Source organism: Ursus arctos, unplaced genomic scaffold (genome assembly GCF_023065955.2).
Source record: "Ursus arctos isolate Adak ecotype North America unplaced genomic scaffold, UrsArc2.0 scaffold_36, whole genome shotgun sequence".
NCBI lineage: Eukaryota > Metazoa > Chordata > Mammalia > Carnivora > Ursidae > Ursus > Ursus arctos.
Genome location: NW_026623050.1, coordinates 20,719,054 through 20,745,436, shown reverse-complemented (window position 1 = coordinate 20,745,436; position 26,383 = coordinate 20,719,054). Strand labels below are relative to the sequence as shown.

The 26,383-nt window shown below is 41.3% G+C and overlaps 1 protein-coding gene across 6 annotated transcripts in view; it reads left to right on the top strand.

The window, feature by feature from the left end:
- The window catches only part of NEDD4 (NEDD4 E3 ubiquitin protein ligase), a 116,823-nt gene extending 93,279 nt beyond the window's left edge, over positions 1 to 23,544 (top strand). For all 6 annotated transcript variants that reach the window (XM_026518541.3, XM_057306142.1, XM_048219528.2 and 3 more), the window contains 17 exons: positions 980 to 1,099; positions 2,705 to 2,905; positions 3,978 to 4,058; positions 4,261 to 4,315; positions 4,411 to 4,469; positions 5,507 to 5,572; positions 9,314 to 9,543; positions 10,447 to 10,568; positions 10,665 to 10,735; positions 12,061 to 12,156; positions 12,492 to 12,565; positions 12,866 to 12,926; positions 16,240 to 16,299; positions 16,382 to 16,489; positions 17,329 to 17,425; positions 19,898 to 19,970; positions 20,512 to 23,544. In XM_026518541.3, coding sequence (XP_026374326.1) covers positions 980 to 1,099; positions 2,705 to 2,905; positions 3,978 to 4,058; positions 4,261 to 4,315; positions 4,411 to 4,469; positions 5,507 to 5,572; positions 9,314 to 9,543; positions 10,447 to 10,568; positions 10,665 to 10,735; positions 12,061 to 12,156; positions 12,492 to 12,565; positions 12,866 to 12,926; positions 16,240 to 16,299; positions 16,382 to 16,489; positions 17,329 to 17,425; positions 19,898 to 19,970; positions 20,512 to 20,614 — 1,677 coding nt within the window. In that variant the 3' untranslated portion in view covers positions 20,615 to 23,544. The remainder of the gene's footprint in view (positions 1 to 979; positions 1,100 to 2,704; positions 2,906 to 3,977; positions 4,059 to 4,260; positions 4,316 to 4,410; positions 4,470 to 5,506; positions 5,573 to 9,313; positions 9,544 to 10,446; positions 10,569 to 10,664; positions 10,736 to 12,060; positions 12,157 to 12,491; positions 12,566 to 12,865; positions 12,927 to 16,239; positions 16,300 to 16,381; positions 16,490 to 17,328; positions 17,426 to 19,897; positions 19,971 to 20,511) is intronic.
- The last annotated feature ends 2,839 nt before the right edge of the window (positions 23,545 to 26,383 follow it).

The following is a 26,383-nucleotide window of genomic DNA, read 5'->3' as shown; positions in this document are numbered from 1 at the left end:
AGCCCCAGGTAACCACTCATCTGTATTCTGTAGCTGCCATGTTGCCTTTTCTAGAAGCTTCATAGACGTGGAGCCATACAGTGTTGTAGTTTGATGTATCTGGCCCCTTTCACGATGTTTTTTGAGATTTAACCATGCTGGTGCATGTCTCAGTAGTTCATGGTATGCTGTCGTGTAGACATATCTACTATATTTTTTTTATCTACTCACCAGCTGTTGGACCTTCGTAAAGCCGGGCAACTTTAAATTCCGTTATTTTGTAGACCAACAGAGCATTGTATCTGTCAGCAATGTACATCTACCCCCGTGTGTCTGGGGACAGTGTAGCTGGTGAACAGACCAGTGGTGATAGTTTTGATGTGTAAGACACGTTGGGGAAACAGGCCAAACCTTGGGGAGTCTAATCAGGTTCAAAAGACAAAAGGAAGACCAAACCTGGACTATTTTAAGTAAACCTGGGAATAACCAGACCTCTTTGTTCATTAGTAGTAAACTCATAAGTAGCAAGTCCCCAGCCCTTACAGAAAGAAGGCAGCAGTAACTTTTGACTCAGCACCTGTGGGTGATAAATTCTGTAGTTAGACTACCTGGCTCAGATCTCAGCTCCGTATTAGCCATGTAGCTGTTAGGCAATTACCCCAGTTTTCTAAGCTTCGGTTTCCTTGTAAATAAAAGCAGGCTAGTAATAGCAATTATCTCATTAAGATTTGTGTGGAGGTTAAGCGGCATGATCTATATTAAAACTTTTAGCGTGTGTGGTTATTACTGTCATGTTTTATTAATGTTGGTATCACTCTCATCATTACGGTCTGTTCCGGTGTTTCTTTTTTTAAGTGGAATGTGGTACACTTCATTTCCTATACCTCAAAATATGATTTAAAAGTCTCTTCATTTTAAAGAGGGCAGTGAAAAAGGGAGGTGGTCCTTTTAAAAGGATGTTTCATATTCTTGCTCAGTTTTCCTGTATTCTGTGCTGTAGCTTTTGCCTACTTCTTCCGGATTACCGCCAGGTTGGGAAGAAAAGCAAGATGAAAGAGGAAGACCCTATTACGTAGATCACAATTCCAGAACTACCACCTGGACAAAGCCCATAGTACAGGTACCGTGCAATCCACCTGTTAACTTGTGTTCCTACGTAATTCACGCCGGCAGCTTCCTGTGGAAGCTGGTACATCCCTTTGTGGTATCTACTGGCTACCGCTAGCATCTTCTAATTCTTTGCTGACCCTGGACTCCCATTTCCTGCGGATCTCTCATATACATGATTACCACTCGTTATCACGTAAAACAAGTCCAACTGGGAATAAAAGGACAGAGTAAAAGATCTGGTCCCTTGGGTAACAGTGAAGATCATTATTTCACTAAAAGGTAATCTTAGTGATTAGGGTCGGTGAAAGAAAGTTTCCTCAGTGACACTTTGTCCTTCGCAACAGGAAGAGCCTTTTGTGATATGTCCTTGTAAGTGTTTAGGAAAATGTTTATTTTGTCTTATCACCATTTCTCTTACTGAGAAATTTTTTGACACTGAAAAGTACAGAGAACAGTACAGCAAATGCCCATCTTCTTAACATCCAGAATGTACCACCATTAACAAATCACCGTATTTGTTCCTAGACATTTTATTACGGGAGTGCCGGGGTGGCTCAGTCAGTTAAGTGTCTAACTTCGGCTCAGGTCATGATCTCGGGGTCCTGGGATCAAGCCCCACCCCCAATCAGGCTCCCCACTCATCAGGGAGACTGCTTCTCCCTCTGCCCCTCCCCCCACTCACGTGCACTCTCTCTCTCTCTCAAATAAATAAAATCTTTTAAAAATGTAAAAAAATAAAACGAAATTCCTTTTAGCCAAGCACTTGGGTCCCACTACCCAGAGAGAAGCACCGTCTTAAAAGTCTGTTGGGGATTCTTCCAGTCTTTTTTTTTTTTTTTTGGCGTAAACAGCAGAAACATTTCTCACAGTTCTGGAGGCTGGAGGGTGCGCTCAGAGGGCAGCATTTTGGGTTCCGGTGAGGGCCCTCTTCTGGGCTGCAGACTTTCGTCTTCTTGCAGTAGCTTCACGTGGTTCTTCCAGGCTCTTTTATACACTTACATAGCTTTTAAAATGATGCAAAGTAGTGTTTATGTTCCTGTGTTTCAAATTTTGCAAAGATGTCATATTATATAATTCTAAATCTTTTTTTTCCACATTGTTTTTTAAATCCTATGCATGTTGTCTTATATATGGATCCAGCTGTTTCTTTTAACCACTGCCTAATATTTCATCAAACGAATATATTATATTTCAACAGTCCATTTCTGCAGTGGATATTTGCCATGCATTTTGCTTGCCCAGCATTGGAAGCCACTTCTGCGTGTGGGGGATTGTGCACTCTGTACGTCTTTGGGGCAAGCAGAGACAGCCTCCTCGAACTGGCACCGTGGCTGACCTTGCCACTGGGGCACGGTCCCCCTCTGACCTCGCTGCGGCCTTCACGCGTATCCGCAGCAGCCTTGGACTGTTAGCCAGCATCGTACCGCTCAAGGATTAGCTGAGAAATTATGAGTTATTTTAAAAACAAAGTGACAAAATACTATTAGAAAAATGAGTCTGCCATGTTTAGATCTGTTTGTGAGGATGCATTGTTTGCGGGGTAAGTTACCTTGTAACCACAGCTATTTGTGTCTTCTCTATAAAACATGACAACATGACTTAATTCATGTGCTAGGCCACAGCGGAGACCAGTCAACTGCAGTCAGGCCAGAGTTCGGGGAGCCCTCACCCGCAGGTCCCCGCGAGTGACTCAGCGCAGCAGGTGACCCAGCCGTCTGAAGTGGAGCAAGGATTCCTCCCTAAAGGCTGGGAAGTCCGGCACGCACCAAATGGAAGGCCTTTCTTTATTGACCACAACACCAAAACCACTACCTGGGTAACTTTAATACTCTCCAGCTTGAATTTAGAACAATGATCCTCTTACGAATAGCTCCGTATAACCCTTAAATGTACATTAATATAACCTACATTTCCTTGTATTCATTTAAAGAGATGCTGAATTCTTAACAGTATTATTTCTACTCAAGGAATATTTATGCCTATTTTTTAATATTTTTAGGGATTGTCGTGGAAATACATTTACTTCCTATTTCATTTTTAACTCACTAGACATAGAAAGACATAAAAAGATAGTTGTAATAATCCTTTACCTTTACATGTTGATTTGTAGTTCCAAAGTACTTTTGAATCCATATCTCATTTAATACCCAGAAAACCTTGGGGAAAACTAGGTAGAATAGTATTTTTATTTTAAGATAAGCCTTAAATTTTTTTAGCAGTTGGTTCACCACTGATAGAAAAATTACTGAAAATCAGCAACAGATGACTAGATTTCGATTAATTAATTTATTTAAAAGACCAAAGTACCTTAATAAAACTAAAATAGCTTAATAAATTATTTAACAAAATAATATTAAAACAATAATATATATAAGTGAATCCAAATAAATTGAAATTTGGTTTTTTTCCCAACAATTTGAATTGATTTTAATGACCTTTTTTGAGCTTATGTCCCTAGCTTTAAAAAATATTAATAAATCAACACCTTAACAGATAAGTGCCAAAAAGCATGCTCAAGGCCTCAGAAATAACACGTGGTCTAGTTTCATGTCCATGCATTCAGCATTTTTTATGTAGGGAACAGCAGGTAGTGACACAATCCCTGAAGAGGGGGGATAATTCTCTGAATGGTTTCTGTGAAGCAGATGATGAGTTAGAACTGATCCTGTTCTGAGATCTGAGAACTGGATACTGTAGCCTGGGAATGATGGGTTTTGGACGGAGAAACTATTATTTCACAGATGAAGCAAATGAAATAAAAGTAGACTTTAAAAGAGAATATTTTAAATATTAATTGATGTTAGAAAACATAGTAACAAATTGACTTTCTTGATTTTAAAATTTGTGAGTGTGTGTTGCTGTTTTCTTTATTTTCTCTACCAAAAAAGGAAGATCCAAGACTGAAAATTCCAGCTCATCTGAGAGGAAAGACATCACTTGATTCTTCCAATGACCTGGGGCCTTTACCTGTAAGTTTATAGAATCGCTAGCAATCTAACTTGGCTCTCTCCAACACTTTGTATTTTGGAATACAGTAGTTCTTCAACAACTATAAGTAATGTTATTATTAAATAATGGGATGTGGAAATTAACCATATAACCAATGCCATTTTTCTACCCATACATCTAAAACCCTTGCCAAAAATAATTGAAATATATTCTTCGTTATAGCCAGGATGGGAAGAAAGAACTCATACAGATGGAAGAATCTTCTACATAAATCACAGTAGGTGCAATGTGATTTTTCATTACATTATTTTTTTATAATATTGAACTTTGTGCAGGAAAATTAAGAACACCTTTTTTTCTCTCCCTCTTCAGATATAAAAAGAACACAATGGGAAGACCCTCGGTTGCAGAATGTAGCAATAACTGGACCAGTAAGTCTCCTTATATCAATATGCTCTGATGACAGTGGCCTCTGACCTGTCTTTTCAAGGGCAAATGGTCAAGGGCATAATCCTACAGACCTTGAGAGGAAAGCACATCTGCAATTCTGTCCTCTCCCACCACCCCCACTCCAGGTCTTAATAATTTGAAAAGAGAGTATAAACTCATTGTCCTTACCCTTACAATAGCCTTAGGAGACCAGTGAGCCAGAGAGCCAAATGCCAAGGCAGTGGGCTGCTGGGCTCAGGCTAGTACTTGCCATTGCCTGCAAAAGAATGTTGGCAATCCTCAGCAGATCAGAGAGGAGCCAAGAATGTACCAGAGGAGAAAGTAGACAGCACCCAGTCGACTCCAGGGGCATGTCTTGAACTTTTTGGTAGAAATTACTGTAAATGCTGGCATATAAAATACTCATATTTAAGTATAAATATTATAATATTTAATATTATACTATAATATCATGATGATACGAAAAATCATTTTCTTCTTTATATAGCTACTTGTTCCATATTTTGGTTGTGAGATTGTACTTGTTTTCTAATTCACAAAAACAAGTGAAACTGAAGATCCAGTTCTTTTAAATTACTCTTTAGTCTCCATGTTTAGTCTTTTAAAATAATGGGTAAAAAAGGCAATTCCTCAGAGTTCAAGGAGAAAGTGCATTTTCCAAATTGTTCCCTTAATGGAGAAATCACTTTGAAAGTCTGTTTAGCAATGGAAATTTTCATTTCTAATATTTCTCTACTTGGAAGAAATTTCCTGTTTCTGGCTTTTTGCATTTCAAGAATATTGCATGATGAAAATCACAGCCATGGGAATTGCTGAATACAATTTAATTTTAAACAGAGAAATTAAAAATTTTGAAGTTTTGTATTTGTTTTCCTTCAAATTAAACTTTTCTTTCCAAATATTCTCTTTTAATGCCTTTAACTTGTGTTCGTAAAATACCCAAAGGGGAACTTTTAAAATTGTTCCAGAATAAAAACAACCTAAACCTTCTTTATTTTTCCAAAATTTTCAACTCAAGGCAGTGCCCTACTCCAGGGATTACAAAAGAAAGTATGAGTTCTTCCGACGAAAGTTGAAGAAGCAGGTTAGTTATATTTACGTTGAGTTCTTAGGAATGATTGTTATGCATTTTTTAAAGTAATAGAGAATTTCTTCTATGTTTTAACAACTTTGATTAGTTTCTTATAGGGAAAGGTGGCTTTTTTTTTTTTGACTACTCGATGTTCCATATCATGAGAGACCACAGTTATGTTGTGTTTTTCCTGATTTTTCAAGATACCTTATGATATATGGAACAATAGTATTAAAGTTTGCTTTTTATGAGCCCTAACCTGGTTTCCTAGTGGGGTTTGTGGAGCTTGGGCTTGGTAGAATCTGGGCAAGCTCAGATTACCCCCCAGCCTCCTCCCTGATTGTGTAGGAGGACTCTCTAGATTCCTCTTCTTCTTGGACTGTTGTTTCCCCGTGGTAGATTTTCATGCCCCACATCTTCATAGAACATATCTCTGCATAATTTGAAAATACAACTGTGATTGACACAGTGCTCCTCTTGTTTGTCTCCTTCTGCTTATCAGATGTGTTCACTATAATTTTTTCTTCCATCACCACAAATTTAATATTTGGAGCTAAACTCATCGTCTGCCCATCTATTTCATTTCTGTTGGTGAAGACCGCTTTGTAAGGCCTTTCTAATTTGCTCATACTTTCCCCTTTTCCCTGCAGTTTAGGAATACTACCACTAGGTGGCTATGTTGGGTTACGCTTTCTTGTGTTCTAAGCCGGGAGCCTGCTTTTCCAAAGATTCAAGATGGCGGGTCTGCCAGCACAGAATGTTTTCATCCAACATTTAACAAAAAACGAAGTGTAATAGTTTTTTAGTGCAAATATTTTGTGCCTTAATGAAAGCCTAAACTATCAACAACTTTTAAAAACTCTTCTTCAATAATAATTTTGTGTTAAAATTGCTCTGGAAATTTGTTTTCTACTTTTTTAAAGTCCTTTGGGATTTTAAGACTTTGTTGATCTCTTGGTCTGGTAAATATTTTCACTCTTAATGAAAATATGCTGGTGGAAAAGAAGCACTAGCTTCTCCATTTACCATTCTGAACACTTAGAAACTTGTTATCATATCTAATTGTTGACGTCTTCCCGGCAGCAGGAGATATGGAGTGAAGCCTCCATAAACAGGTCACAGCACACAGAAACCACAACGAAAGCAGTAATATTCATTGAGCTCTCACTGCAAACCAGACATTCTTCTTAGCAAGTTACGTGTATGCACGTAATCTCTATATTAGCTGTCTAAGGAAGGAACTGTTATTATCACCTTTTATAGGAGAGGAGACGGAGGCACAGAGAGATTAGGTAATGTGATCGAGTCCCATGGTTATTCGTGGCAAAGCCGGACAAGTGGTCTAGCTCCAGAGTCCATGTTCATGACCAAAATGGCATATATTGATGACTAAGAGAGAAATTTACCCAGAATGCAACAAAGGTATATAAAGAGATAAAAACATGGGGGCGCCTGGGTGGCACAGCGGTTAAGCGTCTGCCTTCGGCTCAGGGCGTGATCCCGGCGTTATGGGATCGAGCCCCACATCAGGCTCCTCCGCTGTGAGCCTGCTTCTTCCTCTCCCACTCCCCCTGCTTGTGTTCCCTCTCTCGCTGGCTGTCTCTATCTCTGTCGAATAAATAAATAAAATCTTTAAAAAAAAAAAAAAAAAGAGATAAAAACATGAAAGAACGGTTAAGAAACATGGAGTTGCTCCAGAGGGAGAGACTCAAGAGCATGGGGAAGAGGCTAACAAACTGCATCCTTAGTTTATCAACAAGGGCCTCGTAGGACTTTAAAAAAATCCATATCTAGACACATTACAGCCAAAGAGCACAACACCCAGACAGAAATAAACATGTTTAAAAACCATTGCTACAAAACCTCGTCTTCAGCCTTTTCCTCTGCCTTGTCCTCACCGTCTCATTGGTGAGGAGTAAGGATGGCTAATCATTACTGAGCTCACCGTGTACCAGATACGGAGGAAGCACGTGAAATGCTTATCCCCTGATGTTCTAAACAGCTCCACAGAGTGACTATTATTAGTGTCTCAATTTACAGATGAGGAAATTAGGCCTTAGAAAAGACACGTGAGGGGGAGCTGGGATCTGAACCCAGGGCTCCTGACCCCAGAGTCCACACCCTGGTCCACTACTCAGCGCAAACATGGACGTCGCTCCTCCTACCATTGCCATTCCGCTCTCACAAGGCCTCCTTCAGGGTCTTTAACTGACTCGTGTGCCTCTTGTGTCTCCTTAAAACCACCCGTTAGTCAATCCAGGAACAATCTGACCCTCCCGCTCCCGCTCAGCAGCTCCTCCCCGCCAGCATCCGGGCTCCGTCCACTCTGGCCCCAGACCACTGTTCCGCCTTCTCCTGTCACTGCAACCCCTTCCCTCCCTCCTGCACCCTCTTGCTGTCAAATACATCAGACCCCCTGCATGTTCTTCCCTTAGCCCGCTGCTCCTCGGTCCTTCCCTGCCTCTCCCTCAAGTCAGGGCTTGACCTTAAAGCCTCCGGGATCACCTTACTTGCAATTTTAATCGTTCGGTCTTTTAGGTCCCACAGAACGTTGCTTATAGCTTTATTAGCGATTTGGTTACTCTCGTAAGTCTCAGGATTAGTAACATTTACATTTGTTTCTCACACACACACTGGATTATAAACTCCTTGAGGGAGGAATCCTATTTTATACCACATTCGTAGACCCTTTTCTTCCCATCCCCATTACCGTAGCTACCTGGCATGGGGCCTGGCCCGGAGCGGGCCCCAGGCGATGCTTGGCTGCACAGGAAGCCTAGTGGCTAGTCTAAAATTGGTTTTCTCAGATCTTGCTTTTATTTTTAATTGCAGAAGCAGCAGAGGAAACTGCTTATATTATGCTTATATTGCTTACAAAAACTACTTACATTATTCTATTTCTGTCGGGCTTTCCATCTTCCCTATATATATTAAGAATGAAATTGATATTTTTTTTTCTTAGAAGTAACCTCTCTTCTTCTTTTGAAGTGACAGAATTTTCTCTTACTGGTTTCCACGTGAACATTGCACACAGAGCACTCCAGAATAAAATCATCAGACATCTTTTTATAAAATTAACGATATGATCTGTCTAAAAGCGTAGTTATCTGCATTTGTCACATAAGCAAAGGGTGTACCCAAAAAATCAGCAAGACAGCAGAGACCCGAGAGCTCAGGCTTTCTTAACTTTTGTCTTCAGTTCCTTCACCCATAAAATGGAGATTCTATCGTCGCTTCTTCCTCATGTTGTTATGAGGAATAAAGGAGTTAACCCATTAAAATGCTGGAAATAGTGTCTGGTACAGTGTGTGAATGTTAGTGCCTGTTAATGAGCGCAGCAGGGTGAGCTCCAAGGAGGAAAGGTGGGGGTTGGGAAAACCCCCAAACCACAGGCAGGCAGGAAAGAGCAAGCATTGGCTGGACTGTAGGCCACAAGACGTTCTTCACTGGAACTTAATATGGAAAGGACTGTTCATGAATTGCCTGCATGTAAGAATTATTTCCACTATCGATAGCTGCTTCCTCCAGTATAAAAATCAGAAGTCTGTATTATTATATGATTAGAGAAAAGGCTTTGAATTCTTTTATACCATGGAGAAAATATTAGACAACATGCCTAGTTATGTTTTCCCAAAAAAAGAGGGTCTTGGGCACAGGGTAGAGCACAACAGTTTTTATAACTTGCACGAGAAATAAATTTGCCATCGTGTTGAATTGATTTAAACCGTAAGTCTCTCTTCTCTGGGTTTTCAGAATGACATTCCAAACAAATTTGAAATGAAACTTCGCCGTGCAACTGTCCTTGAGGACTCTTACCGGAGAATAATGGGTGTTAAGAGAGCGGACTTCCTCAAGGCTCGACTGTGGATCGAGTTCGATGGGGAAAAGGGACTGGATTACGGAGGAGTCGCCAGAGAATGGTTCTTCCTGATCTCAAAGGAAATGTTTAACCCTTATTATGGGCTGTTTGAATATTCTGCTACGTAAGTCCTTTTACGACGAGTGCATACAGAAAAAAAAGTCACTTTTGAAAGTAACAAAGAGTTGTATGACGCAAGGCAACTGTATGTTAACAATGTGCCAGAAAAGCGAGACGGTAACTAATGTTTCAGAAATACTTTTACAAAAATTGTGGTAAAATATACATAACATAAAACTTACATTTTAGCCATTTTAAGTGTGTGGTTCAGCGGCACCAAGTACATTCACATTGTTGTGCAATCGTCACCACAGTCCGTCTCCAGAACTCTTTCATCATCAACTGACCTGTACCCGTGAAACACTAACTCCCTTACTCCCTGCCAGTCACCATTCTGCCTTCCGTCTCTGTGATCATATGAGTAGGAGCGTACAGGATTTTTCCTTTTGTACTGACTTATTTCATAAGCATAATGTCCTTAAGGTTCACCCGTGGCATAGCATATGTCAGGATTTTCTTGGTGACGCGACTGCCCTTGGCTCAGGTCATGATCCTGGAGTCCCAGGATTGAGACAAGCATGGGGCTCCCTGCTCAGCAGGGAGTCTGCTCCTCCCTCTGCCCCTCCCCCTTCTCATGCGCGTGCTCTCTCTCTCTCATTCTCTCTCTCTCAAAGAAATAAAATCTTTTTTTTTTTTAAAGATTTTTCTTCCTTTTTGAGGCTGAATAATACCCCGTGGTATAAAGGGACACCCCATTTGGCATATCCGTTCATCTGTTGTTGAACATTTGGGTTGTTTCCACCTTTTGACAGAAATGACTATTTTTAAAACCATTAAATCCAGTGGTCTCCTGTGGTTCTAATAGAGGTGAAAACTCCGAAAAGAGGGAGCTAATGTATAATTTGGTCATATGAAAATATCTATATGAAATGTGGAGAGGAGCACTGAAATGTGGTTGTCTTTTCAGGGATAATTACACCCTGCAGATAAATCCAAACTCCGGATTGTGTAATGAGGATCACCTCTCTTACTTCAAGTTTATTGGCCGGGTAGCTGGGATGGCAGTTTATCACGGCAAACTGCTGGATGGTTAGTATTCAGCATAACCCGTTTTTTTTTTTTAAGTATAATGATCTTATTTCTTTCACTTGGTAATCATTTTCAATATGTGTGATTTTTTGAAAGGTTTCTTCATCCGCCCATTTTACAAGATGATGTTACACAAACCAATAACCCTTCATGATATGGAGTCAGTGGTATGTCTTTTTCACTTGTAATGTAGAGAAGGCATAATTTAAGAAGCAACTGGATATTTTTAAGTTAGAATGTGACGATGAAGAAATTAATGGGTTATAATGTTCCAAAATACAAATGAACATTTTCCCCAATATTCTAATATGAAAATTTTCTAACACATAATAAAATTTTAAAAATTTTACAGTGGACAGATGTGTATCCACCACCAAGATTCTGTTCTTGGTTTGTTTGGGTTTTTGTCTACGCTTGCTTTATTACCGACCTATCCATCGGTCCACCCACATGCCCCTCAGTCCATTTTCTTTTTTTTTGCACTTCAAAGAATGTTACAGATGCCAGTGAACGTCTCCCTAATTACTTCAATGTGCTATCAACATTTGAATTGTGATCTTTTATGATGAATGGCATATGTTTTCAAAATGACAGTCCAGGGGCGCCTGGGTGGCACAACGGTTAAGCGTCTGCCTTTGGCTCAGGGCGTGATCCCGGCGTTATGGGATCGAGCCCCACATCAGGCTCCTCCGCTATGAGCCTGCTTCTTCCTCTCCCACTCCCCCTGCTTGTGTTCCCTCTCTTGCTGGCTGTCTCTATCTCTGTCGAATAAATAAATAAAATCTTAAAAAAAAAAAATGACAGTCCAAAGGCAAGGCCTCGTGGTTAGGCCACTACAAAGAAATGGAAACCTAAGGATTCAATCCCTGACGGTAGCTTTGCTGTGTGAACTGAAAAGCCTCATGTGTTGTGTGTACACATGGATTCCAAGCCCTCTTCCTGGGAACCAAGTACATTTTTTATTCCTTCCTTGTGACATTGTCAATGTGAACAGTGTAATTCTTTATGAATCGTAAGATTTCACAGTTATTGGAGTTGGTTCGTGGACGTTCTGTATTTAATCTGAGATTTTTTCTTTAACTTGGGCCAGGTATAAATAGCAGCCTGCTCATAGCTGCTTACACATTTACACCCGGTCTCGACAGGCCGTGCGAGAAAGGCACGAGGTGCTCCTGGGCATTCGTGGGAGTTAGGATTCACCTGGAAGCCCCTTTAGTTGACCCTTCAACTAGATAACAGATCTGTACCAGCACTGCCTCTACATAGAGAAAGGCTTCCAAACTGTTGGGCAAGCCCCACTCCCCTGATTTATGCATTTTTACTCACACTTCCTAGTCACCCGCTCTTTTTATAATACTTGGGTGTAAATAAGAAAAGACGTCCTGCTACTTTTCATTTTTTTGTCCAGTTATTCAGACTCTCAGCGTACTTTCTTTGCAGGTTCGGGTGTCTTTTTATGTGCAAATTTTAAATATGCGATTTCCCCATCTAGGATAGTGAATATTACAATTCACTACGATGGATTCTTGAAAATGACCCGACAGAATTGGACCTCAGGTTTGTCATAGATGAAGAGCTTTTTGGACAGGTTTGTAAATTTTGATTAATTAAAACGGTACATAAATTGTGAAACAAATGTATAACTTAAGTTTAGGAGTTAAATAATGCATATCTTCGTCACACTTCTGTGCTCTATTTTTAAATTTATTTCCTAGTAACAAAAGCCGTCACAGCAAGAATTTCTGCTTTCCTTGACATTTGACTCATTCCATGTTTATTTTAGTAAAATTTAGGCCATATTTTAAGTTTTCTTAGCTTGTGAATGGATTTAATTTAAAACACTGGATTTCTGGTGTAACTATAATATGTATATTGTATTTTTTTCACTAAAATAACATATCAAGATATCATGTTTAATTTTAGACACATCAACATGAGTTGAAAATCGGTGGATCAGAAATAGTTGTCACCAATAAGAACAAAAAGGAATATATTTAGTAAGTATTTTGTTAGTAAGTATTTTATTATGTTTGGTATATACTTCACTACTTCAGGAAATAATTTTGTTGTTCTTTCTGGGAAGACACTTTGTACCTTCTTTCTCTTTCCTCATAGCCAGAGTTTCGGTCTCAATGTTCTTTTTTCTCTTTCTAGAACAATGCCATATTACCCACTCATATTCACTTTTTTCCTGGGGCTTACCTAGTCTTTATTTTTTGTTTCCAACTGGAATAAATATACCTTAAATGTTTTTCTTCGCTCATGTGAAAAAAATGAACTGTTTTGTTTCTTTTTAGTCTTGTAATACAGTGGCGATTTGTAAACCGAATCCAGAAGCAAATGGCTGCTTTTAAAGAGGTATTCATTTACTTTTGCTCCTTCTTCTGTCATTTCAAAGTACAGTTCATAAGTTCCAAGTATTGGACCTCATCACACCTGAGAATTAATAGATGACTTGCTTCTTTTTTTTTTTTTTTAAGATTTTATTTATTTATTGGACAGAGATAAACACAGCCAGCGAGAGAGGGAACACAAGCAGGGGGAGTGGGAGAGGAAGAAGCAGGCTCATAGCGGAGGAGCCTGATGTGGGGCTCGATCCCAGAACGCCGGGATCACGCCCTGAGCCGAAGGCAGGTGCTTAACCGCTGTGCCACCCAGGCTCCCCAGATGACTTGCTTCTTAAAACAACTTTTAATTATATTTTCATAGTAAAAAAAAATATTTAAACGAATAGATATTCACTGTTCGAACCCAATCATCCAAGAGGCCCATACAGTTACTAGTAGCACTCCGCCTTCACACCAGTCACTGCTGCTTACCTTTTCCCAGTCGTGTCTCCTCCACCTTAAGTAACCTTAGGTGAACAGGGGTCCAGAGTGCCGTAGGGAAAGAGGAATAGGCCATTGATTTTCCCACATGGGATCACACTATACATGATGGTTTGTGACTTGCTTTCTTCTCTTATCAAGTATTTATTGGAGATCTTTACACATCAAGATGCATAACTGTCCTTCCTTGTGGCTGCATTTTATTCATAATATAAATTCATAAGTTATTTAAACTTCCCCTGTTGGTGGACATTTAGGCTATTGCCAGTGCACTCGTTTCTTAAGCCAACTTAAAATCTTCTGTTCAGTGTTTATCATGTACTTTCCCATTTATTCAGCACTGAGCACTTGCTATGTATCTGGCACTGCATGAGGCAGAAAGACATAGGTCCTGCTCTAAGGAGCAGAAAATCTAAAGAGTGATGTGGACAGAGGCAGGCGTCCAGTGCTCGGTAAGCAGAGAGGAGAGGCGGAAACCCAGGCAGGGAGAGGTGCAGGGAGGGCCAGAGAAGGCCTGGAGGGACTGGGCAGCCGCACGGAAGAGGGCAGTGCTGTTCTAAGCACGATGAGTGGCATGTGTGAAATCTGGCCGTGAGACAGACGGTGCACATGTTGGAGAACATACCAGCAATCCGTACACTGGAGAAGATGAGGCAGGAGGTCAAACTGAGCTGAAGAGCTAAGCAGAACCAGATTAGGAAGGGCCTGTTTGCTAAACCGGAAACAAAGAGGGAATTTGGGGTGTTTGCGGAAGTCCAGTGAGGGGAGGAAGGCGGCCTTAAAGGCCATTCTACAGTGGAACAGCAGGATTCAGTCATTTCAGTCAGACCGTCTGGAAGTGCTGTGTGGGGAGTCAGAGGTAGATAAGACTAGCACCCATTGCGAGGCTGGGTGGGAAGACAGCTGTGTGTGTAGCTGAATGGGATTCAGAAGGGACAGCTGTAGCTCACGGTGCTTTAAAAGGTAGAGATCTGCGGGGGCAGCATGGATTCGGGGATCATCTGCCTATGCATACTGGAGCTGTGGACACGGTAAGATGGGAAATTGGAAAGAATGCTAAGAACGGGAAACGTGGATGGCCACCATGGATTTGTGGGAACGGCAACATGGAAGGAACAGACGGTAGAAAAGGAGACCTCAAAGGAAATTAGCAAATGCAGACAGAGACACAAGAGAGAAACCATCGACAGCAGACAAAGTTTCAAAAACAACGGTGTTTTCAACAATCTCATAGTGCGGAGAAGTCAGATAAGATACAGAACTAGAAAGTGTTGATCAGAGTTTGCCGCAAAGCTGTTTTTGACTTTTTCCAGGACAGCTTGAGGGCAGCAGGGGCATGGGGGGCAGATGGCAGCAGGTGGAGGCAGGGATGGGGCCAGCAGGTGGGCTCAGTCAGGTGTAGTAATTGGTGGTAGGAGAAGAAAGACAGGTTTGCTTTTTTGTTGTTTTTAAGGTAGATAGGCTTAAACAAATGTAAATGCAGGAAGTGAGCTAATAAAAGAGGAGGTTCAGTGAGATGAGCCCCTTGGGTTAGCAGATGAAGCACAGACAGAAAGGGGCACCTCTCCTCACTGCCGTGGGCAGGAGACCACAATCGATGTAGGCGCAGGCTGGTACTGGGCAGGCAGAAGGTTGAGGGAATTCCATCATCACCTCTGTTTTCTCTCTCAAAAGTTATCTGCTGTAAAGAAGGGGTGACCTGGAGGAGGAGGAAGCGGCTGGGGAAATGTGGGGAGGTCTCAAAATAGCTATTGGGAGGAATCAATGAGAGAGAACAGACTATGGACACATACGTGTTCTTGCCAATCTTGAAATGTCGGCTGACTTAATGACCCATGACTGTGGCGGTAGGAATCTGTGTGCATGTGGGATTTCTCCAGCAGCCACCCAGAAGCTGACAAACAGCGCTATCGATGGACTCTGCTAACCAGGTTTTTTTTTGTTTGTTTTTTTTTGTTTTTTTTTTTTAATGATTTTTTATTATATTATGTTAGTCACCATACAGTACATCCCCGGTTTCCGATGTAAGGCTCGATGATTCATTAGTTGTGTATAACACCCAGTGCACCATGCAATACGTGCCCTCCTTACTACCCATCACCGGTCTATCCCATTCCCCCACCCCCCTCCCCTCTGAAGTCCTCAGTTTGTTTCTCATAGTCCATAGTCTCTCGTGTTTCATTCCCCCTTCTGATTACCCCCCCCTTTCTTTATCCCTTTCTTCCCCTACTGATCATCCTAGTTCTTATGTTCCATAGATGAGAGAAATCATATGATAGTTGTCTTTCTCTGCTTGACTTGTTTCACTTAGCATTATCTCCTCCAGTGCCGTCCATGTTGTAGCAAATGTTGAGAACTCGTTCTTTCTGATAGCTGAGTAATATTCCATTGTATATATGGACCACAACTTCTTAATCCAGTCATCTGTTGAAGGGCATCTCGGCTCCTTCCACGATTTAGCTATTGTGGACATTGCTGCTATGAACATTGGGGTGCATATGGCCCTTCTCTTCACTACGTCTGTATCTTTGGGGTAAACACCCAGTAGTGCAATGGCTGGATCATAGGGTAGCTCAATTTTTAACTTTTTAAGGGACCTCCACACTGTTTTCCAGAGTGGCTGTACCAACTTGCATTCCCACCAACAATGTAGGAGGGATCCCCTTTCGCCACATCCTCTCCAACAATTGTTGTTTCTTGCCTTGTCTATTTTTGCCATTCTAACTGGCGTAAGGTGGTATCTCAGTGTGGTTTTGATTTGAATTTCCTTGATGGCTAATGATTTTGAACATTTTTTCATGTGTCTGTGCTAACCAGGTTTTAAAACACGTTCTTTCCACTAGGGATTTTTTGAACTAATACCGCAGGATCTCATCAAAATTTTCGATGAAAACGAATTAGAGGTAAGAAATATTCTTATTTCCAGACAGGATTTTTGTGCCTGTTATTTTTCTTGTCTGCAGTTTGACGTTTCTTATCGCGTAGCTTCTTATGTGTGGATTGGGAGACGTCGATGTGAATGACTGGAGAGAACACGCAAAGTATAAGAACGGCTACAGTGTGAATCATCAAGTCATACAGTGGTTTTGGAAGGTAATTGAAAGCTTTGGTTTCCATAAATTCCTTTTCAACAGATTTGATCATACGTAACCATGCTAGTGGATTACGTAGAGGTAAGACAGAAAGTAACCTTGTACTGTATCCATCGGCCTTCTGGGTATGGGCTCCAGCCTCCATACATACTTATAGAGAAGTCAGTGGTCAGAATGTAGTCAGTGGTGGGGCGCCTGGGTGGCACAGTGGTTAAGCGTCTGCCTTCGGCTCAGGGCGTGATCCCGGCGATCTGGGATGGAGCCCCACATCGGGCTCCTCCGCTATGGGCCTGCTTCTTCCTCTCCCACTCCCCCTGCTTGTGTTCCCTCTCTCTCTGGCTGTCTCTATCTCTGTCGAATAAATAAAATCTTTAAAAAAAAAAAAAAAAAAAAAAGAATGTAGTCAGTAGTGAGAACAGCAACAATAGGCACTTAGTCCCTTAACAACTCGCAGACTCTTCAAGAGAACTTGTAACAACCTGCCGTGTGTTCCCTGGGACTCCTGCGCGCTTCCTTGAATGTGACTTTGCATCTAATCGAGAAAAGTGCACGTCACTCAATAATATCAGCAAATATAATTTTAAAAAAGCCATGAGCCACATCCCTGAGTCGCTTTATTAGGCTATGGTCTCATTCTAAAGAGTGACTGTGTAGCCTCAGAAATGAAGTTTTCAGGAACTTTGTAAGCCACCCAGAAACACAAGTTTAACTAACAGACACATGTGAATGTAATAACCGATCATTAATACTGTAACCAAATGCTGATAACATATTTTTCAGGATAGTTCTGTTACTTTTTTCCCAATGATATTCCTAAATGCTGGTTTTTCTCTTATTCAGGCTGTTCTAATGATGGATTCAGAAAAAAGAATAAGATTACTTCAGTTTGTCACTGGCACCTCTCGGGTGCCCATGAATGGATTTGCTGAACTATATGGTAAGGATTATCCACACATCATCAAAAAATGGAGTGATGCCACCGGTCTTTGTCATTGATGATTAGTTGTCAAGCTTCTATCATTTATACAAACACCGAGCTTAACAAAAAAGAATTAAGATTTTTAACGGGTTGAATTAGACACACTGCAGTAGGCCAGAATATAGGTACCCCTTGTAAGCAGATACCAAAGGAAAAAACATGAGATGCCTTGAGTTACTTTGCATTCTTGGATTTTAAATTTGATGCCCATTACATATTCCATCGCAGAAAAAGCTTTGTCTGTAGGGTGATGGTTTAGGGCAACATGTAATGTCCCACAGACTGTTAGTAAGTGTACAACAGAAAACAGAGAGTTTCATAGCAGAATGCAATTGGAGCAGATAGTGCGCTAAACAAAATTGAGTAGATTTCTTTGGGACTCATTTGGAATCTTTATTATGAAAAAAAGGGTGTTCTAAAACTTACTTGATCATGGACTCTGTGTATATATATATGTGTGTGTGTGTATGTGTTCATGTGTGTGGTGTGTGTGTGTGTGTGTGTGTGTGTGTGTGTGTGTGTGTGTGTGTGGTGGTCATCTGTATGTGGTGTGTGTGATGTTGTGGGGGGGAGACTGGGGCCAAGACTGCACATACCTTTCAATATGCAGAATAGTTACCATTAATGCAGTTTTCTATAAAGTGAAATTCTGCATATCCGAGCAAACTGTTCCCCAGTGGTTATGTCTCATAGCACTAGAGGTGGTGTTTTGTAAAAAAAAAAAACAACCAAAACAAAAAACCCCTGCTGTTTCTGATGTAGATCAACTCAAATCAGTTCATATCTATTTATTGGAATGACATTTACGTGCTTTGAAAGCTACCACGAAGCACAGATCTTTCAGGGAGGGTCTAGCTCAGGCTGGAGCCCCACGCAGAGCAACAACGAAGGTTAGAATTGTTCTGGAAGCAAGAAGTCACACTGCTGCCTCAGCCGTCGCTGAGCTGAATTTCTCACGCACAGAGAACGCTGTTGCTGTCTGATAGGATGGCCTGCCCCGTTGATCTCCTTGGTAAACCTGGTCTCCTTAAGCTTCACGCGTATCTGTTTGCAGAACCTGTCAAGCAGCTGCCATTTCCCGGCTAGAGTCACCACGCAGTGAGAGGAACGAGACGGGAGCTCTGCCCCAACCCATGCGCCCCTTCTTGCTTAATTGGATTTCTTTGCATTTGTCTTTTCAGTGGTTTCCCATGACTTACCCTTCCTTTCGCTTCTGCTATATTTTAGCCAGTTACAATGGGGAAAGATCAAGGCAGGCCAGACAGCCCTTTCCACGTCTAGCTCCACGTCCCTCTTCTATGCAGTCAAGGCCTACGGCCATCCACTGATTGCATGAATTCTTTGGAATTTGGAGGAAATATCCCACACGTGGAGCCAGAGTTGGAAGTATTAGAATATAATTCAAATTCTTACACATTTTCAAAAAGAAGTTGCTTCAGAATGTTAATATAATACAGTATTATCTAGCCAATAAAAAGCGTGTAAGGTTTGTATCAGTCGACTTAGAGGAAGTTTTCACAATGGATCATTTAGGTAAGGGAGTCAAGAGGCAGAGAAATATGTATGATCCCAGGTACGGGGAACAATGACAAAGATACTGAAATTGTAATTACGACGTGTGGTGTGTGAAAAGCAATGCTTTTTGAGGAAACCGTAATATTGAGAATATCCAGTGTATTTAGTGCTGCTTCTGGCAATTACACTCCCACACGTAATTAGATATGATTATAAGACTTGGGGAAAAGTATGGAAGGTTCTACATCAGGTTGTCAGCACTGATTACCTGGGTGCTTAGAGGATGTTGAGAATTGGGGGAAGGAAGAACTAAGTGAAAACTCCAGAGAGAAAAAAGAGCTTCCGAAAGTGTCTATAATAAAAGAAAAACGTAGTATGGATAGCATGATGACCTGTACACAAAATTCCTTATATATGCACATGCAGAAAACGGTTCACAACAGAATGTTTACTCAGATTTGATCGTGGACTTTGAGGTTGTTTTTATACCCTTCATTATATTTTTCTCTTCTGCTTTAATTTTCTTGCAGTGAGATTAAATAATCAGAAAAAAAATTAAAGCTATTTTCAGTGGGACTGAAAAAAGAAAGAAATTCCTCATTTTCTCTGTGTACCTATGAAGGAGGTGGTCATAGGGAAACGCAGGGCTGAGAAAACAGCAAAAGCCCCGCCAGGCCTGCCGCCCTAGAGGCAGCCTGAGACGGTGGCCTCAGATGAGCTGATGGAGAGGAATCTCCATCTCGTGGCTGGACAATGAAGCCATCAAAGACAGGACAGCCTTCATTTCTTTTGAGTTTAAAGAAACTAGATTAGTTCTCTGTACGTTTAAGTTCTACCCTGGAAAAAATGAGTTGTGAAATTCTAGGGATTCCTATAAAGAGTAAATGAGACCACAGCAACTCTTCTTCCTTTCAGGCTCAAATGGACCACAGTCATTTACAGTTGAACAGTGGGGTACCCCGGAAAAGCTGCCAAGAGCCCACACATGGTAAGCAGTTTTTTCACCGTTTAGAGAACAAGTTTTCAGAGAGCAAAACTCCTCTAACAGAGTCCGGGTACAGAAGGTCTGACCCGCTCTGTGCTGTGTCAGTGGCAGCTACAGAGGAGGGGGGCAGGAGAGGCAGAAACAGCAATGTGGGAACAGATGTGTCTTTGCCAAGCAGGCCTGGGCCCGAAGTCTGGGTAGCTGAGTTGTGGAGAGGCCCATCTCAACCGTTGACCATGTGTTGCCCTCCATCGCATGAATGATGGGCCATCCGATTAAGAGAAGCTAGAACATTCCCTTTTGGAGGTTAAAATAACAGAGGACCCCAGGCATTCGGAGGTCTAGGTGGGAGTGAGAGGAGCCCACCAAGAAGTTGTGGGATGAGTCCATGCCTAGAGTCCAGTGCTGGTATCTTCCTTCTCCCCTGATGATATGATGTCTTCTAGTGTTGTGGGTGGGACACATCACGAATAGCAGAGGTCCTGTTGGCCACCATGGCACTTGCTTTGTCGGTGTCATAACCAGGTCGTCTCTGTTCTTTCAGCTTCAATCGCTTGGACTTGCCACCCTATGAATCGTTTGAAGAATTGTGGGATAAACTTCAGATGGCAATTGAGAACACTCAGGGCTTTGATGGCGTCGACTAGATTCCAAGTAACAGTCTAGAGTGTTTCACTGCCACTTCTGTAAAATCAAAATCTTGACCTAAAATTTCCCAGGGAACTACTAAAACTTGGCCTTTGTTTCTTCCCAGATAGTGGAGAAAAATCATATAAAAGCATTAGTAGAAACAGTATGACAAGCTTACCATTATTTCATTCACTTTTAAATAGTATGTTGCATTGACGCAGCTGTTTCTTTCCATCTTTAGAGTTCCCACTCTAGGATTTAAGTCCCGTGTGCCTGAAATAGTGAGTTTTGTCCTTAACATTTACCTCTTTTACAGTATTTGCCAGGCAGTTCTTTCTTATACTACTGAAATTATAACTGTGAAATATTTGTGATAAGTGTCATGTGTGAAAAGTTGGATGCTTTTTGAGAAGGAAAATTGAAATTTGGAAAAGAATACTTTCATATTGATTAAACTACAATATACTTCATGCTGCCTACAGCTATTTATTATTTTGCAGACTGCCTACTGCACCTTACTGCCCAGATTTTTGGAAAAAACCTTGGAAAGTGTGTTACCTATCTTTTAGTCCACTGACTCACTTGCAAAAAAAAAAAATTGTTTACTTCTTCATTTTAAAAGTATTTGGCTTTTGTTAATATATAGCTTTACTAAACAAGGTGGTTTATAAGACATGTGAAGCGAATTCAGATTCGCAAAGCGTGGAAAGTATTAACGCCTTCGTCTTGCCTGTATATCCTTTTGGTTCACTGGCATTGTCATCACTCCTTCCTGTTTAAGGTGAAAGAATTCCTTGTCAGACATTACACTAACGCTCCGCAGAGCAGTGTTTCTAAATGTGCCTTGAAGAACTAAGTTAAATGTATAGTACTTGGCTTTACTAGTCATTCTTTACACTTGCACAATTATGTAGTAAATATATGTTTACAGGGTTTATTATGTTTACAGATTAAGCTAATTTCTGTAGTTGCATTTTTGTATTTTTAGTATCTCTCTTTAGTCAAAAAACCAAATAATTTGTTAAAAATAACCAAAGAATAGTTATAATGCATAATTTGTATTAAATTTATTACTGTATTTCTTATGCTTTTTAAAAATACTGTTTACTATGAAAATGATGTTTTACTATAAATCCAAAACTCTTTAGGAAAAACGCTACAAGCAGAATCCTACTTTAACCAAATTGAAGTACGTCAAAATCACATGCATGCATTCAACAAATGCGTGCTGAATGCCTGCTGTGTGCCTAGCCCTGTGCGAGGCCCTGGAGGTGAGAGCTGTCAGCTGCAAAGAAGTCTAGCTCAGTCCTCACCTCGAGGAACTTATGGTCATGTAAATGAATTTGTAAACAGTCAAATGTAGGCATGAGCAGAAAGAGGCAAAAGAGAAAGTGTTCCGTGCAGCTGCATGGATAAAGTATGCCAAGACTTGTATCTGTATGTTTCACGCGCATATTAGAATGATGACAGAAAACGCTCTTGCAAAAAGTTAAACCTGTTTCTCAATATGGTGTCTTGGCAATTTAGGAATAATTGTACATATATGTTATGAATCTTCTTAAATACATATGTATACTCGGAGAGTTGTAAAAAGTGCTTCTGGGTATTGGTTTAAGTTCGTGGGGTATAACGCCACGGGTACCTATCAGCACCTGCTAAAGATCTCACATGAGACAGCAGCAAAACCACTTTCCAAACATCGCATCTCCAGCGCGGCCGAGGGAAAGTAACTGACAGATCAGTGCGCCCTATGTTTTATCTTCTCCCGTGTTAACCAGCCTTCAGGCAAGGCCACCAGATGTAGTACTAGTTTGATCACTCACCAACTGTTGAAACTGAAGCAACTTACTTAACCTCTCTGGGCTCCTATTCTTTCGTTCTTTCATCTGTCAAACGAGAATAATCACGCCCACCCTCATTGTGAGGGAAGCTTGTTCTAAGGTCCGGAGAGCCGCTTTGTAAAGTATGATACAATCCAAAGATGCTCTGTGCTTTGTGCTGACCATCAGATTTTGTCAGGTCAGGTGTGCACACTCGCTACCCTCCCAAAGAAGCATCTCTTCATTTAAAAATAAAATGTCTGCTAATAGACAAAGAAGTAGGAACATCTCTGGTATTGAATATATATATGTGTGTGTGTTTATATATACCATCAGAATTCATCTTCTCCACATCAGCAAAGTAATATTAATATGGGCCAATGCATTTTGAAATGTCCTCATTATAGAGAACTTAATGTGAAAACTATTTTTGTTGAAACAGGATCTTACCACATAATTGTTTAAGTATCATTTCTGTGAAATATCAGAGCAGAGAAGAGCTTAAGAAAACATAAAGCTTGCTTTTCAGCTGACTAATACTCACTCGGATGATCCCATGACTCAGATAAGACAAGGTGTTAGTGAGACCAGACGCTCCCACAGCTCCCAGACACAGACCATCATCCCCTTCGTCTCCAGGTGTGGGCTGGTGGTCTGGAAGGATCCTGTATCAAGCCACACAGCCTCTCATCCCAGAAAAAAAAAAAAAAAAAGTGACTCAAATGCACTCTACAGCTGGAGACTAAATAGGGTCATTTTCATAAAGCAAGGATGTTCTATTTTTCTAGAAATTATAAGCACATAAATTTAGCCTCTATTTTTCTCTGTAATCAAACAAACTTTAACATAGACATAAAATTGTAAAACAAATGCATTTCATCCTAACTCAAACTTAAATGGTATTTGTTTTCACTTTTTTATTTATAATGCTGAAATTATTCCACATAATTATCAAGTCAAACACAATTCATTTTGATTATAAGCCATTTGACATTGTTCTTAAAAATCTCATATGGTGAATATATATCAAGATTAATGTATCAAATTTATTGCATACTTTAAAGTATAAAATCATTTTTAAAAATCGTGATGCCACAAATAAAGTTCTATTCTAATAAAAACAAAAATTGTGATTCATTTTTATTTTTTTAAAGGATCTCTTTTTTTTTTTAAGATTTCTTTATTCTAGAGAGAGAGAACATGGGGGCAGGGTGGGGCAGGAAGAGAGGGAAAGAGACCACGCAGAGCCAGATGCGGGGCTCAATCTCACAACCCCAAGATCATAACCTAGCCGATGCCAAGTGTTGGTCGCTTAACTGACCGTGCCACCCAGGTGCCACCCAGGTGCTCCATTGTGATTCATTTTCAAATAGAAATGTTTCCCAGCCAGTATTCTGGGTGATATCTTCTGGCCTGGTCCTCTGGAGCCACATATGGAATTCTCAAGACCATCTTGAATTTGTATCTGATGAATTGGCATGATTATAAATTCATAATCACAGATAATCTCCGCTTTACAAACAGGTCATGTTCCAAAGGTCTGGTTGTTAGTGAAAGATCCAGAAGATAATATAATAACAAAGTTACAAATGGACTGAATTTCAGACAAGCTGTTGTTCTGTCAAGAAGCCAGCTCGTAACCAAACCATTATTTATAAACTTGTTTCTATGAAAGGAGTTCCAAGTACTAATTCAGAAGTGTCTTTTCCTCCTTCCTCTAGGCACCTGGAAGTTTCCCAGTTAGAAGGGAATCCCAGATTAACTCAAGCCAGCCCCGGGGAGCTACTGTTCCAGCCTCCTATTTGTGCTAAAAATCCAGACCATAGCTTTTCATCCTTGGGAGTCAGGCCACTTACTTCCCCACTTCTGCCCCTGAAGGGCTAACCAGCTCCGCAGAAATGAGCCCACACCGTGCCTCCCTGTACAGGAAACCTTGGCTTTGCAGGCCGTCAGGCGCAGACACATTCCTCTTATAAAGACATTAAGCTAAACGTTCGAATCTCAGGGCGTCACTGTGAATAAAGAGCTCCAGTAGATTTGTGTGTATTTTTCTTGAAAGTTATAGATTAACACTAAATTAGCTGCCTGTTTGGTTCTTCCGGTCTCTTCCTCTGCAATCCATCCTGTGCGGGCCCTCCATTCCACACCACTGTTTCGTTTCTAGTACATAAATCTGATCAGGTTGCTCGGCCAAAGGACCTGTGAAAGCTCCCCCTCCCCGTCGGCCCAAAATGCAGGCTGTCCTCTGCTGAGTGTAAGAGTTCCACCTTCCCTCCCAGCGCACTCAGGCACCCTGTGCTCCCCCACACCAGGCCTCTGTCCAGCCCCTGCTGGCCGCAGCCTCCCCTGTGCCTGCTCTCCTGGCATCCTTTCACCCCTCATGTGCGCTTGAGAGTCTCTCCGTTTAGACCAGCGGAAAGGTGCTGCGGCCCCAGCGTCTGACATACACTAGCAGGAATAGCACTGCGTTGCAATGCTTTGTTTTGCATCATTCCCTCCTACAGACCTTTGGGCAGCTTGAGGATGGCCTATCTCGTATACATCCATTTAATACATGCACTTGCCAAAGCAAATACTCAATGAATATGATGATCTGATGAATCCTGTCTGTATACAGCCCAGCCCACGTGTTCTGAGCACCGCAGTGTCCCCGGCTCTGTGCAACAATACGCAGGGAGTTCTGTATGGAGGGGGACCTGGGGATCTAACTGTATAAATACTCAGCGGAGAAGGAGCTTGATTGAGATCCTGCTGAGCACCGGGGGCTGCAGTAAACACTTGATGTGGATCCCATTTAATCTTCATAAAAACTCAGTGAGGCAGGTTGTATAGGCTCAAGAAGGACAAGCCATTCACCTGAGGCCACAGAGCTTGTCAACTCAGTGGCTTATGAACCGCAACAAAATCAGGAAAGCTATGGGATCCAACAAACAAATTACCACGCAGTATTAGTTTCCTATATGTTGCATCACAAGGGACTGCACACTTAGCAGCTAAAATCAACACCCATTCATTACCTCACTCCAGTAGGTCAGGAAGTCCACAAAGGCTCAGCGGGGTTCTCTGCTTAGGATCTCCCGAAGCCAAAATCAAGGTGTCAACCAGCTGGATTCTTATATGCTTCCATGATCCCTGAGGTTGCTGACAGTGTCCAGTTCCTTGTGGCTGTAGGTCTAAGGTCTCCATTTTCTCGCTGGCTGTCAGCTGGGGGCCACTCTTACCTTCCAGCAATGGCGTGTGGAATCCTCATGCTTGGAATCTCCCTGATGTCCCCTTCTGCCACCAGGTGGAGAAATTTCTCTACTTTTCAAGGCTCACTTGAATCGATTAAGCCCACCTGGATGATCTCCTTTTGAAGGCTGTGCCCTAGGCATAACACAATCAAGGAGTGTGAGATCTGACATTCACACTGCAGGGATTGCACACTTAACTGTTGGGGCTATTACTAGAAATTCTGCCTCCTGTACAAGGTAAAGGTAAAGAATAGCAAAGACTTAACGGAGACACAGCTTGAAAAACATTGAAATATATCTAATTTTATAGTGCACAGTTCAGTTTTCCATTCACTGTCGATGAAGTGCCAGATGGATAAACTGATGCGAATACAACCGGTGAGACTCAACAGCTGGAAATTCACAGATCGGTGTTCTCAGGTGAGCCACTGGTTCCCCCCCCCCTTTTTTTTTTGGTGGCGTCGAGGTTGGACAGGCCTGAAATTAGATTCAGCTTATCCTTAGGAGCCTCCTTATTATATAAAGAGAAATTTTAAAAAAAATCATAGCTGCTCTTTTTGATTTGTTTGAAGGGTCGGTATTCCCAGTAAAATCCTGTTCAGGATGATGGGGTAGGTACGAATCAGCACGGAGCTGAGAAGGGAAGAAAGCTGTTCACAGTCCAGATCTGTTATCTGGGGGGCTTTTGGTCTCTAAAGAGAAGGGCAAGGGTGTCTGCAGACACCCTGGTAAC